Source organism: Aristolochia californica, unplaced genomic scaffold (assembly GCF_029961685.1).
Source record: "Aristolochia californica isolate CCGP_79_NKW_82.1479 unplaced genomic scaffold, dmAriCali1.0.hap1 SCAF_9, whole genome shotgun sequence".
Taxonomy (NCBI): Eukaryota; Viridiplantae; Streptophyta; class Magnoliopsida; order Piperales; family Aristolochiaceae; genus Aristolochia; species Aristolochia californica.
The window spans coordinates 31,342,011-31,354,729 of NW_027182290.1; the positions used below are offsets into that span (position 1 = coordinate 31,342,011).

The following is a 12,719-nucleotide window of genomic DNA, read 5'->3' on the forward strand; positions in this document are numbered from 1 at the left end:
GTCGTCAGCAACAACGTTCGGGCTGATGATGCGGTCGTTGGCGGCGGCGGCGGCGACGTTTGGAAACCGGTTTTAAACCAACTTTTTGTGCGTTTCGGCTATGGGGTAGAGCTTCTGCTCTATTCTTCTGCTATGTTGTCTTCGGTGATGGCAGAAAAACTTCTCCCGCTCTGATACCATGTAAAACAGAAGAATAATTTTCAATGATATATTCTTCTTCGTCTAAGAGGCTATTTATAATACATTACAAACCGATTTTAGGATTAATTTAGATCCTAAAATTAAGGAATGAAATCACGGAATACAATCACAGATAAACAATCTATTTCTTCCGATCACCCTATACTGCAAACACATTTTTACATCAGAATCTAAAATGGCTGTTTGGAGAAGGCAGTTGATAAGATAGAACCGCCTCTGTTTTATTAAGGCCTTCCGGGGCTCGACAGTGAATTTGTACTAAACAGCAACGGATGATGATGGTTCAGTTTCCTACCCTAATCTTATATCTTCCATTAATAAACCGTTTCCGTTCGGCAGATGGACGGACCCGCGCCGGCAGTAACGATCGTCGCTCTTAGTGCGAGTCCGCTCAGTTCCGGCCGTTACGGCTCTTTCCTTGTATATAAGCTCCGGCAACACTAGTGATGCCACAGCTGCTTAAGCCTAGAGATGGGTTCACGTTCACTGAAGCTAACCGTTCTTCTCTATCTTGCTGCATTAGTTGTTTACTCTACTGCATCGGTGGTTTCGACTGAGGGGAAAGCTCCTTCGTCTCCGGGGATGGAAACCGCTGCTGCCATTCTCTTGCCCATTTCTGGGGCCAGTCTCTGCTACTCCCTCCTCCTATCGGTGCTGGCTTTCGGGGTAGCGTAATGGCTTCTTCCTTCGATATCCCATCCTTTGTTTCTTTGCCTTCATGTGAAGGTGCACTGGCGTTCTTTCCCTTTTCATGGTTGTTAAAAACTTAAAAATTTATATGAAAGCACGGATCATCTCTGTCTTTTCGTGTCTGAAATGCTCTTCAATTGTCTGAGATTTTGATCCAAAGGGACTCTGAAACATCAATTACAGCTCCTGAAGAATACTATGTCGTGCGTGACGAAAATACAAGTAAATATAATTTAAAATTTATTAAAATTACCACTATGGTTAATTTATTGTTTTAAATTTTATTTTAAAAAATATAATTTATTCTTTTAGAACACACTTCTCTAATTTGAATAAAAATGGGCCCATTAAACTATTGAATCGATTTGACGCACTCAATGTATTTTTGCAACGATTGTGAAGGCCCACTGGGCCAACACGTTAGCTCGTACTGTGGGATTGTTAGGATTTTAAGCCTCAACGAAAATCAGCTTCCCCTTCCCTTCCCTTCCCTTCCCTTCCTTTCCCTTAGTCCAGGCAAGACAGCAGCAAATCTGTGAAGAGATGGCTCGTAGGTTCAGTAAAATCTTTGTTGCGTCCTCCACCTCTGCTCCTATTTGCCCTAGTCATCTTTTTTCGGCAGATCGCCGTTACACTTTCCACATTTGCAGAGCCGCAGAGCTATTACGGGACAATCCTAGAAATGATAATGGTGGTTTTCTTACTTCTTTTTCGGGGTTTTTCAGACCTCCGATCCTTTTACAGGATAGCAGAACTTATTCGAGTTTTTATACGAGAACTTCTGAAGAACATGCGGCAGACCCTAAGCCTAGTGTCGTCAGATCTTACTCGAATTCGCCGATTCTCCTCAAGCCTCAGACTTGTTCAAGTCCGGTAGCCAATTTCATTCGACCGTTCTCATCTTCTTCAGATCACGATCAACCTGGACGCGAGAGTGAAACGCCGCAGTACCCTAGCCAAAACCCCGCATTCAAGCACCAGGAGATCGAGGGACCTACGGTGGAACGCGACCTGTCCGCCCTAGCCGAGGAAACCCGGGAAGTTCTGGATAATCTCCAAAAGACTGTCTATAACTTGAGCAAATCGATGGCTCTCTTGGGTCTTGCACAACTCGGGTGTGGAGCTTGGATTGCGTATACCACCAAAGCTTCTCCGCTTACTGAAGTTTCAATTCAGAGTTTTTCAGCTTTCTCATTACCCTTCGCGTTGGCCTTTTTGCTGAGGCGAAGCGTTTTACCAATGAGATTCTTTAGGAAGATGGAAGAACAAGGTCGGTTGCAGATTCTCACTCTCTCTCTGCAAATTTCAAAGTGCTTTAATCTTTTGTTTCTAAGGGCTCGTGTAATCACAGTTTTTTGCATTCTGGGCATTTCACTCGGCATGTCGTTTGCTATTTGGTCAATTAGAGGTGGATTAACAGAGTGATAATCCATCCCACAGAGATCATTCTGTTGCGCTTTGCTTTTTTTCTTTTAAAGGAGAGGAAGTTGCTTGTTTGAATGTTTCAGTTTTTTTCTTCCAGCAAGACTCGTGTTTTTTCTGTTAGCTTGGTAATTACAACTCTTGAATGCTTTTTTTTTTCTTAGTTTGGTTGCTACAACTCTTGAATTTGGAGACTTGAAACTCTAGCTATCCCTGCTCCGGAGGGACCTTTCTTTTGACAAAACAGGAAACCATAATCAAGCAAATTAAACAAATACCACATGCCAACTGTACAGGTAGTCGTATGGACATCTTCACACTGGAAATTACTTCCACACATTCTATAGCGTCCACGGGATTTAGGGGCCATTTCCAAACTTAGGAACAGGCATTAGACTCTTTGTCAACCAGATTGCTGTTTCTCTGGACGACACTGCTTCTTCCCCAAATGGTCTGAGTACACCAGCAAGCTCGTCAAGCCTTTCCTGCTGAAGCAGTCGTGCACAAAGCTCCAGTAAGGATTCCAGTGCATTAGACCTTTGTTGGAAGCTGCTGAGGTTATCCCACTCAGTGTGTGCCTCATCTCCGTGGAGAACTGTCAGGGTGCTTGCTGATGAGGTGTCTTCCATCAGCACTGCCACTTCATCCGTATCCAATCTTGAAGTTTGCTGACAAGTGCTAGGGATTATCCTCTTCATGTTAACCTCATCTCCACCAAGTGATGCCGTAGGCTGGTCCATATTAGATTGTTTTGTTTGCTTCACGTTATACTGTTCAGTACTTTTCTCTGTCTCTTTATTGCAATCCTTGAGCAAAACTGGAAGTTGGTTGCTTTCAATGCACCCATTTGATGTGATTTTAGTAGATGATAAGTCTGCTGGAGAATTTTGTTCAACATCCCGAGGACATACTCCTTTCACAACCATTGTGTTATCCAACTTAGAGAGCTTCTTTGTTGTTGCACTTCGTAGTTCTACTTCAGCTCCTTGCACTTGTTGGTAGTGTCTAAGAGTGGCAGAGACTTCTTCATCTTCCTTGTAAGCAGTTACCGTATTCTCCTGATGTAATCTTGGTTCTGTCTTTTCCACAGATCTCTGTAAACTGTTGTCATGGTAAGACTTTTGTTGCTCATCCCCATATTGAGTAATGGCTTTAGTATCAATGAGTTTTTCTTTTATATCAAGATATCCACCTGGTACAGGATCAACCCTCTTAGTCTCAACTTCATCTCCATTAGGAGTAGAAAATGCTGCCAAGTGACTTTGATATCTACTTTGTGGATGTCCATCGGCCGTTCTTCTCAGTTGCTTCATGGGTTTTGAATCAATTCCTGCATCTTCCCTTGACTCACTGCTATGGTCGCCCTTGCCCCCACTTGACTGGCTAGAAGGTTGACTTATGTTTGCTTTCTCCCTAGTATTTCCAATTTTGATTGGAAGAAAGACAGGAGATGGATTGCAGCATTTGGCTACATAGAGCTGTAAATGTGGGTTCCTTAGTAGTTCAGCAGCCTATAATTGAATACTTAGGTTAGATGGCAACATTTGTGAACAGCATTAAACCTCATTAGCAAGAATGGTGAATTTGAAATTTGCTTTGGACTCACAGTTGGTCGGTGCTCTGGGTTTTTTCTCAGCATACTCTTAATCAACCTCTTCCTGTCATGGGGAAAAAATCTGCCAGGGTTAGTAAACCAAAGCCCATGATGTAGGGAAGAGTTTATTATGTTTTTCTAATTGAATTTGAATGTCTTTGAAACTCGTTAAAGCTTACATTGAGGAGGAGTATATGGTAGGCAGGGGAGAAATTGTTGATCTATTAATCTTGCTAACCAGTCCAGCTATGTCCTGTTTGGTGCAATATGAAGTTCACTTCATTAGACTTGCAAAACCAAAAGGGTTGCTCTTGGAATATAAAGCAAACTAAGACTTACAGAAGCCTTGAATGCAGGGTGATGGGCAGCCATTTCAAACATGCAGCAACCTGATTTTTTAGTTGAAACAGAAGAATAAAAAGCACTGTGAGGTTGGATAGATTCCAGTCTAAAAGAAGGTAATGAGGGTGTTCAGATTTTACCTAGCGACCAAATGTCTGACTTATACCCATAAGGAATATCAGCTAGTAGCTCAGGACACATGTAGTTTGGAGTACCCACGACCTGTTAAGAAACTCTAAAGTTAGTGCAGCATTAAGTACATAAGAAATTAAATGAGTCTTGGCAATGGTTCATACTGAGTTGGCGAGATCCTCAGAACTAAGCAACTTAGCAAGTCCAAAGTCACCTGAACTCAAATAAGAGAAGCGGTAATGAAAGTTTAAGTCTGTCAATAATTGTAAATTTGCAGTGATAAGAGACACGATATCTATATATTTCTTACCAAGTCTTACGTTATTGTCCCTTGTAAGAAATATGTTTGAGCACTGAAACCAAATCATTCAAAATATGTTAAAAAATCGGTGGTCCAAAATACACCTAAGTAGCATGATTCGACTGAAATCTGGAGGTTTAGGTGACAAGGAAATCTGAGTACGTCTATGATGGATTTATGACAGATTCTTGCTTGTTTGCTCCATCAGTGTGATCTCTCCTTTTGATCTTGGTGTTCCTTAGTAAAAAGCTGTCTCCATTGAAAAAAATACCTTTGATACACTAGTTAAAAAAAGAAAAAAGAAATACCTTGAGATCACGATGGAGTACACGATTAGAATGAAGGTAGTCCACAGCTAACAGCAGCTGGGTCAGCCATTTGCAGAGCTTCTGAATGAAGTTACAGAACAACCAAAACGCCCAAAACATAAGTATTAGTCACAGGAAAGAGGAAACAGATGCATATGTTTTTTAATATATTACCTCTTCGGGGAAAAAATGCCCCTTCGCCCTTTTTATAATCTCAGCCCTGACTTACAAAAACCGTTAATTGTTGTAAGCTTCTCCATAACAGCTCCTTGATTCAGTCTATATTTTTAGTATAAAAAATGGCTGTATGACTAGTTCTAATCGCATTATTGCCGGATGAAGAAAACATTTTAACTTGTTTTTTTTTTTTTAAAAGAAAGTTTGGTTTTCTTACATATCTCCTCCTTCACAAAAGTTGGTCACTATGCAGACGCACCCCTGCAGATAAGAACCAAGATTCGATTCAAGGCAGTGCTTCGCAGCAGGTGACCAGATCTCTCTTTCATGTCAAAAGTAAAAAATACCTACTTAAAAGTTTAAAACTCTCACTGACCTTTTCCTCCCAAGCATCTTTATACTCCACTATGTACGGATTCCTTAGGTTGGCGATCAAAGCCATCTGCAAAATAAGATGCTTGTCGCTTTGGATTCATCTTAGATAAAGAAAAGGAAAGAAAATACAGGTCGATATTGATATTTTTAACACCGTAATAAGCCCAAATAGTGCCCGGGCGGTGCTTCGTGATGACAATTGTTTTCGTTGATCTTGACATTACAGAATATTTAGCCCAAAGAAACGGGGTAGGTAAGCGAATCCACTGTAAACGTTCGTTTTGTCAAGCTCAGCCAAATGTTTCCAATACCATAACAGGTTAAGAGTACCCAAAAAAGCTCCTCCAATGTTTTGTCGGTAACGTGAAGAAGCTGGACTGGACAGAAATACTTACGGTGAGGTAGCTTTAGAGAAACTTGAGAAGATTCCTATCTTTGTCGTTTTGAGTAACGAGAAGTCTCTTACCTCGGCTATGAACAAACAGTACTAGGAATTTTAACCATTTAAATGGCAGACGAATTCCATACTGATTAGTCAAGAGTATTCTAATGAGCCGATGATGTATGTACCTCTTGATGTGCAGTACGTTTGAACCTCTCCGTTTGCTTGGCTAAACGGATCTTCTTCAAAACGTACCTAGAAAAGATGTAAAAATTACATAACATTAAGACTCCTCCGTCGATTACAATTCAGAAGCTTTAAAGAAAACCAGCTTAAGTTTCGATAATGCTGAATAAAGGGCAATTGTCAGTTCAGGAGAAACAGGGTGTACTTTTAAATTAAAAAAAAAAATTACCAAGGTGCTTTTGTGGTTGCAAGAAAACAAAGAATTTCAGTCGTTTTGTTCAAAACGAGCGGAGGACAATCGTGCCAGTTTTTTTCTTCCCGACACGAGGCCAAACAGTAGCAGGAGGAAACAGGAAAAACAGCAGAAAATAACTATCGAAAGTTTTGTTTGATCATACTTTTTTTTCTCCGTTTTATGAAAAACGAGTATAGCCGCTCCAAAAGCCCCTCGGCCGATCTGTTCTATCACTTCATATTCTTCCATCTTTGATTTCACTTCCTCTTTCCTGTTCTCCATCGATGCCTGCAAAGCAGAAAAAGAAACAAGAGAAATGACAGTACGAAAGTGAGAAACACGCCAACGGACCACCACTAAATAATCACATTGCGACTTAAACCCGGCTTCCAGCTTTCAGACCCGTAGCAATAAATGAATTTCAGATTTCTCAGAAGCTCCGTAAAAGCTTCTGATCTGCTGGAGAAACAGTATGGCGGATAAGAACACGAATATTTATTCAATCATCATGCCAGAAACATGAAGTTGCCTCAGGCTATTCAATCCAATGTCCTTGGCTCATAAAAGCTCCGTAAATTCCACACCAGAATTGAACAGTTTTATCCTAAAACAATTGTTATCTAAAACAACAGAGAAAAGAGATATTACAGTGTATCCGCCGTCCAGTACACCGCGAGGGCCGGTCTTCCGAGGGGGGAGAACTCTGGAGGCAGAAGAAGAAGGAGAAGGCATGCTATTGAAACAAAAGGAATAAAGCTTGCCGGAAAAGGATTTGAAAAACAAAAGGGGGGAAACTGAAAACAAAAGCAAAACCGAAAAGGCGAAGCACCGGTAAAGGCACCTTTGCTTGAGTTTGCAGTTTTCTCCCTCAGATAATTATCATCCCACCAACAAATTATCCGGCCGGCGCCCCGCATCTCAGCCGGAAACGTCATTTTACGACAGAGTTAGAACGTCTCCATCATCAACCGCAAAGATTTGCATTTGGAGCATTTTGATTTCCCCGCGAAATTGGATGGTGACGACAGCGACCAGCCATCCCCAGATTCTTTAATCTTTACTTCTCTCTCGGGTCCAGTCCGCTGATCTCGTGGCAGACGGACGGACCCACTCAGCGAGAGTCGGTAGAACTCGGGGCGCGCACGTGCACCACAGAGCGGGTCCTCCAGCTCCAGCCATTTGGGTCGCAGGCTTGCAGAACCACGTGCCCACTCCACCGGAAATGTTCATGAAGCCACCTGCTTTTTCTTACGCCCTCGCTTTACAGCAAAGAGGATGATTTAAGAGAGGAGGAGGAAGGTTAAGGATAAAGAAATTGAAATTTAAGAGAAAGTGCGGGGTGGGGTGGGGGATGATGGCCGAGGAAGACGAGAAAGCAAAAGAGGAGCTCATCATGATTGATGGAGTGAGGAGCTCACCTACAAGTTTCTCTTTAATTAATTCATCGATTAGGACTGTTGATCATTTGGGAATTATATTATCGAGCTCGCCGCCCTGGCCGATCCATTTTTAAGGTTTTGTTCAGGCGGGGTTGTTGGTTCGGTTTTGATTTTTTGCTTTTCAGACGTGAATGTTGGGGAATATTTTTACAAACAGTTGATGGGTAGTTGGTTATCCATAATTAAAATGGATAAGAGGAAAAAGAAAATTGAAATGTCTTCAGTTCCGGCCTTTTGCAAGAGATTAACACATTTCATCCATTTACTACCGATGCTATTGAGCTTCTAAGAGAAAATTCATATTCAAGTTACTTGGTTTCTAAATCGGTTGGGACCAAAGTACGATGTTATCTAAGTAAAGAGACCGATTGATGATGGTGATCAGAGAGTTTATAACAGAGTTCTTCGGGGAAGTAATGAGAAATGGTAAAGCTAATGTTGGTGTTGATGCTGCCCTTAATATCTCTTCTTCTACTTCTTAGTGGTGGAAATAGAAGATGTGTGCATTGTGGTAGATCTAATCTCTTCTCAAACAAATGCTGGGACAAATTTGGAAAGCCTGCTTGGGCTAATTCAAGTGTTTTTGTAGAAAGTGAAGAAGTGAATAGTGAGACTGGGTCTGGCAGCATACAAGAGGCACTACAAAAGATATTGCAACAGTTGGGTCAACTAGCATGGACTATTGTAGTTTCTCAAGCATCCTTGAGCCATCAAAAGCCAACTCAGGTATGTCTGCACTTCATGTTTCCTTTCGTTCATCTTGGTGATAGATTCCAACGCCTCCAACCATATGTCAGTTATGTCTTTCTATTTTCTCAAATGTGTCTCCATCCTTGTCTTATAAGCTAGTTACATTGACTAATGGTTCTACTTCATCAGTTTTGGTGGAGGAGATGTTCACCTTTATCTGCCATTTCATTAAATTTTTCATTGTATATTCCAAAATTCCCTATCAAATTATTGTCTGCCAACAAACTTACTTAGTCACTCAATTGTTCCATCACATTTTTTCCATCTAATTGTGTATTCCAGGACTTGCAAAGGAAAAGGAAGATTGGTTCAGGGAATGAGAGTGATGGGATATACTATCTTGACATTGTTCCCGAAATTTTTTTTGTTGCATTAAAGGTCGTATCCTCTCCCTACTTATGGCATTTTTAATTGGGACATCCATCGATAGTCCAAGCCACATCAGTTCATTCCTACTACACCTTCAGATACTTCATTTGATTATCAGTCACATCAGCTAAGGAAGCACTACCGCATTTGGTTTCCTCTTAAGTAGTTGGCAGAGTCAAAATCCTTTTTGTTTTGTCCATTCTAATATATGGGCCCATCTCGGGTACTAAATTATTTTGTTTCTAGCATTTTTGGATATTTATAGATGATTATAGTCATGTTACTTGTGTGTAGCTCCTTTAGGAGAAAATTGAAGTATTCGATATATTTCTCAAATTTTATGCTAAAATAAAAACATAGTTTGGTGCTTCCGTCCATGTTTTTCGTTCAGATAATAGCCTTGAAATTACTAACAATAAATTCTCCATTTTTTGCACTATGCATGACATCATTCATCAAACATCCTGTGTACACCCCAACAAAATGGAGTAGCAGAATGCAAGAATTGACATTTGCTTGAAATTGCATGAACAATTTTGCTCCAAATGAATGTTCTAAAGTCATTCTAGGGGGAGAGAGATGCAGTTCTCACATCTTTTAATATAGCGTTTGATTAATAGCATGTCATCTTTTGTGTTAAGTGGTTGCATTCTTATGCATCTATTGAAACTTAAGAGTAAGCTATCTAATTTACCTCCTCAAGCTTTTGGCTATGTTTGTATTGTTCATTGTGATGGTCCACATATTGATAAATTGTCTCTTGGAGCTATTCAATGCGTTTCCCTAGGATTCCATGACAGAAAGGTTATCGGTATTATGATCCGACATCTAGAAAAGTGTAAGCCTTTGCAAATGTTACCTTCTTGAGAATACACCTTATTTTTTGTTGTCTTGAGGTACTTCCTCTGGAAGGAGTCTCTCTCTTGAGTCCTCTTTACCTATTCTAGTTCTCAATGTCCCAAGCACCAGTACTAATCAATGACCACAAAAGCCATTATAAGGGAGACATGCGCTTATGCAGTCATCACCAATTAAGGGACAAGAACAACTATCAATAGCTCTTACTCTTCCATGGTTCCCATCATCAACCTCTATGCCAGCAAATCCTGTTGTGAATAACCTTGATCTTCCTATTTATCTCCGCAAAGGTAAGGGTCTTATACTCTACATCCTATTTTTTGTTATGTATCCTTTGATTCTTTGTCCCTTGAGTATAGATCATTTGCCTTGTCTGTGTCAGGTATTTCTATTCCTACTAAAGTGTAGGGTGCCTTAACTTCTCCAGAGTGGAAAAATGCCAAGGTTGAGGAGATTAATGCCTTAGTTGCTCGGTATTAGCTGATCTGCAACCCCCCCCCCCCCCCACTCCTATGGTTTGAAATAGAACAACCAACATGGTTTGAGAAATTTAGTAAGGTGGTGACGTTGTTTGGGTTCATTAGAAGCCATCTTGATCATTCCCTTATTTATTTTGCTTCGATAGTTTATTGTTTTAGTGGTCTATGTTGATGATATTATGCTTAACAGATATGATGTTAAAGGTAGCAAGGATGTGAAGAATCATCTCAAGCAAAAATTTGAGACTAAGGACAATGGTACAATTAAATATTTTCTAAGAATAGAAGTAGCTAGAAGCAAAAAGTGATTTTAGCTGAAAAAGATATGTGATGGATATGATGTGTGAACATAGATTATTGGGTGCAAAACTAGTAGACACCCCTATGGAAATGAACTCTTGATTGCATGATGACGATAGTCCACCACTTAGCCATAGAACTATATATCGGAGACTTGTAAAATTAATTCATGCCATTGATACTAGACCTAATATACCATTTGCAGTGTGAGTTGCAAGTCAGTTTATGGACACTCTCAAAAAAGTGCATCTTGTGGCAGCATAGAGAATTTTGACGTACCTAGAGAGGCTCCTAGAAAAGGGTTACGATATGAACCACATGGACACTTAAACATTTAGGTTTTTTCAAATGCCGACTATGCAAGCTCGAAGTTAGACAGGAAATCTACTATAGGATATTGTGTTTGTAAGAGGTAATCTTATCAGCTGGAAAAGAAAAAAATTAAAATATAGTTGCCCAATCAAGTGTAGAAGTTGAATATCAAGAGATAACACATATTATAAGTGAGCTGATGTAAGTAAAATCTATGTAACAGAATTTAGTCTAGAAGGAAGTGGTCCCATGGAAGTGAAATGTGAGTACCAAGCAGCAATATACATTGATAAAAATCGAGTGTTCATAAGCGAACCAAACATATAGGCATGGATTGCCATTTTATGTGTGGTCAAGTGACTACTCTGTATGTAGTACCACTAATCAAATTAGAGATTTATTTACCAAAGCCATTGAAAAGCGTGTATTCATTGAGTTTTATTCCAAACTGAGATTAGTAGATATATATGCCTCAGTTTGAGAGGGAGTATTAATGTTCAGGGATATTTTGGTAATTTTAGTAGAGTGTATTGAGTTCTGAAGTTCTACTTAAGAAAATGAGAACTAGATGTGTTCACTAATGTAATTTTTAATTGTTGTTTGATGGTTGTAACTAAGAAGCCGAATAGGGTACTATGGTCATTTTATCTTGTAATCATTTAAGTTGTTTAATAAAAGGAGTTTGGGGTCTACCGGACACCCTAACCTTATAGTTCTCCAACATATACTTCCTACCCTCTTTCCTTCTTCTTCTCTCTCTGCTTCCCTCCAAAATTCTTCGTTTTTCCTTAATTTACAAACTACATGAAAGTGAAGTGGTCCAGTTCAATCAAATTAACCTCGACCCCAATATGAATGTATGAAGTCTCAAGTTTTGGCACCTACACCTCAAAAAGCTCTGCATACAAACAAATAGTTCCATGAACTAACATACTCGACTAAAAGCATTTTATCACCTAAAAAAATGATGAGGACCACTAGAGAGGGGTGTAAGCAAACAACAAGATGAAGAGAGGTTGTAGTGTCCACAAAGAAGACAAAAAATTTAAAAAGAACAAGTAAACGAAAACAGGCACACGCATAACACTATAACAAACAGCTTCAAGAAGGCTCACTCTACCTCCTGAAGGAATTGATGGCGCTGGACCCATGGGAATGTTATTCCTTGCATGTAATGGACCATAATTCACGTTACTCCTTTTGGTGCGGGAAAAATATGACATGGTATCTGTATAATAATTAAACTGATGACCACCATTTGAATTTTCTGCAGTGCTTGGTGTTGCCAGATGAGTCCACCAAAGAATTAGATAGGTGACCAGGAGGTGATATGTTGGCGCGAGAAGTGAATTTTACACGAGTCTCAGGTGTTTTAGTTATGTTAGTTTTTTTATTTATTTATGATGAGTTATTTAATTATGTTAGGACTCATCTTGAAGTGTTAGAGTTTGAGTATAATTGGGATAAGGGTAGTTTAATAATTGTAATTGGATTTTACTATTTTCCTCTATTATAAATAGGGGTTCTTGTACTCAAATTAAAATAGAAGTTAATGAAGTTTTTCTCTTTTTCATAAATTCAACAAATTAGTGTATATTTTCTTATGAAGATACATTTTACCTTAATTGCTCATGTTAATTCCCTTGACATCCAATGTTACTCTTTTCCAATGAAATAAATATTATTGATGGAAGAGTTCTTTCTATTAGGTCTATTAAGCTATTTATTATACACTAGTATGATTAGTTGCAAAGTCTTTGTCCAGTTCATTGCTAATCACCAAATTTTTTTTTTAATATTTAATATTTAATTTATTTTTATAATTTTAAATGTATGTGAAGTTCAAACTTGAACTTATATAGAATTT

At 39.4% G+C, this 12,719-nt stretch overlaps 2 protein-coding genes across 3 annotated transcripts; one reads left to right on the forward strand and one right to left on the reverse strand.

Moving 5' to 3' along the window:
- The first annotated feature begins 1,393 nt into the window (after positions 1 to 1,393).
- On the forward strand, positions 1,394 to 2,472 carry LOC137940311 (uncharacterized). Its single transcript, XM_068785292.1, has one exon. It carries the CDS (start codon positions 1,435 to 1,437, stop codon positions 2,314 to 2,316), a length of 882 nt encoding a protein of 293 aa, XP_068641393.1. The 5' UTR covers positions 1,394 to 1,434; the 3' UTR covers positions 2,317 to 2,472.
- Positions 2,473 to 2,562: 90 nt separating this feature from the next.
- On the reverse strand, positions 2,563 to 7,203 carry LOC137940310 (serine/threonine-protein kinase Nek6). Of its 2 annotated transcripts, XM_068785291.1 has the most exons (15): positions 7,187 to 7,203; positions 6,994 to 7,048; positions 6,509 to 6,633; positions 6,113 to 6,179; positions 5,544 to 5,609; positions 5,385 to 5,428; positions 5,165 to 5,210; positions 4,991 to 5,071; positions 4,692 to 4,734; positions 4,546 to 4,595; positions 4,390 to 4,471; positions 4,247 to 4,296; positions 4,087 to 4,160; positions 3,920 to 3,971; positions 2,563 to 3,824 (listed from the first exon to the last, which is right to left on the reverse strand). In XM_068785291.1, exons 3-15 carry the CDS (start codon positions 6,625 to 6,627, stop codon positions 2,673 to 2,675), a joined length of 1,926 nt encoding a protein of 641 aa, XP_068641392.1. In that variant the 5' UTR covers positions 6,628 to 6,633; positions 6,994 to 7,048; positions 7,187 to 7,203; the 3' UTR covers positions 2,563 to 2,672. The 2 variants fall into 2 exon arrangements, with proteins under 2 accessions (XP_068641392.1, XP_068641391.1); XM_068785290.1 differs by lacking the exon at positions 7,187 to 7,203 and having other exon boundaries at positions 6,994 to 7,093.
- Between the last annotated feature and the right edge of the window lie 5,516 nt (positions 7,204 to 12,719).

Bases quoted from the DNA above. Each gene is read 5' to 3' on its own strand.
- LOC137940311 (XM_068785292.1), top strand. From the start codon at position 1,435: ATGGCTCGTAGGTTCAGTAAAATCTTTGTTGCGTCCTCCACCTCTGCT.
- LOC137940310 (XM_068785290.1), bottom strand. From the start codon at position 7,077: ATGCCTTCTCCTTCTTCTTCTGCCTCCAGAGTTCTCCCCCCTCGGAAG. The intron at 4,735-4,990 runs GTATTTCTTTTT...ATTTGGTTTCAG, and splicing joins TACTCCATCGTGATCTCAAG to TGCTCAAACATATTTCTTAC. The intron at 4,161-4,246 runs GTAAGTCTTAGT...TGCACCAAACAG, and splicing joins ACCCTGCATTCAAGGCTTCT to GACATAGCTGGACTGGTTAG.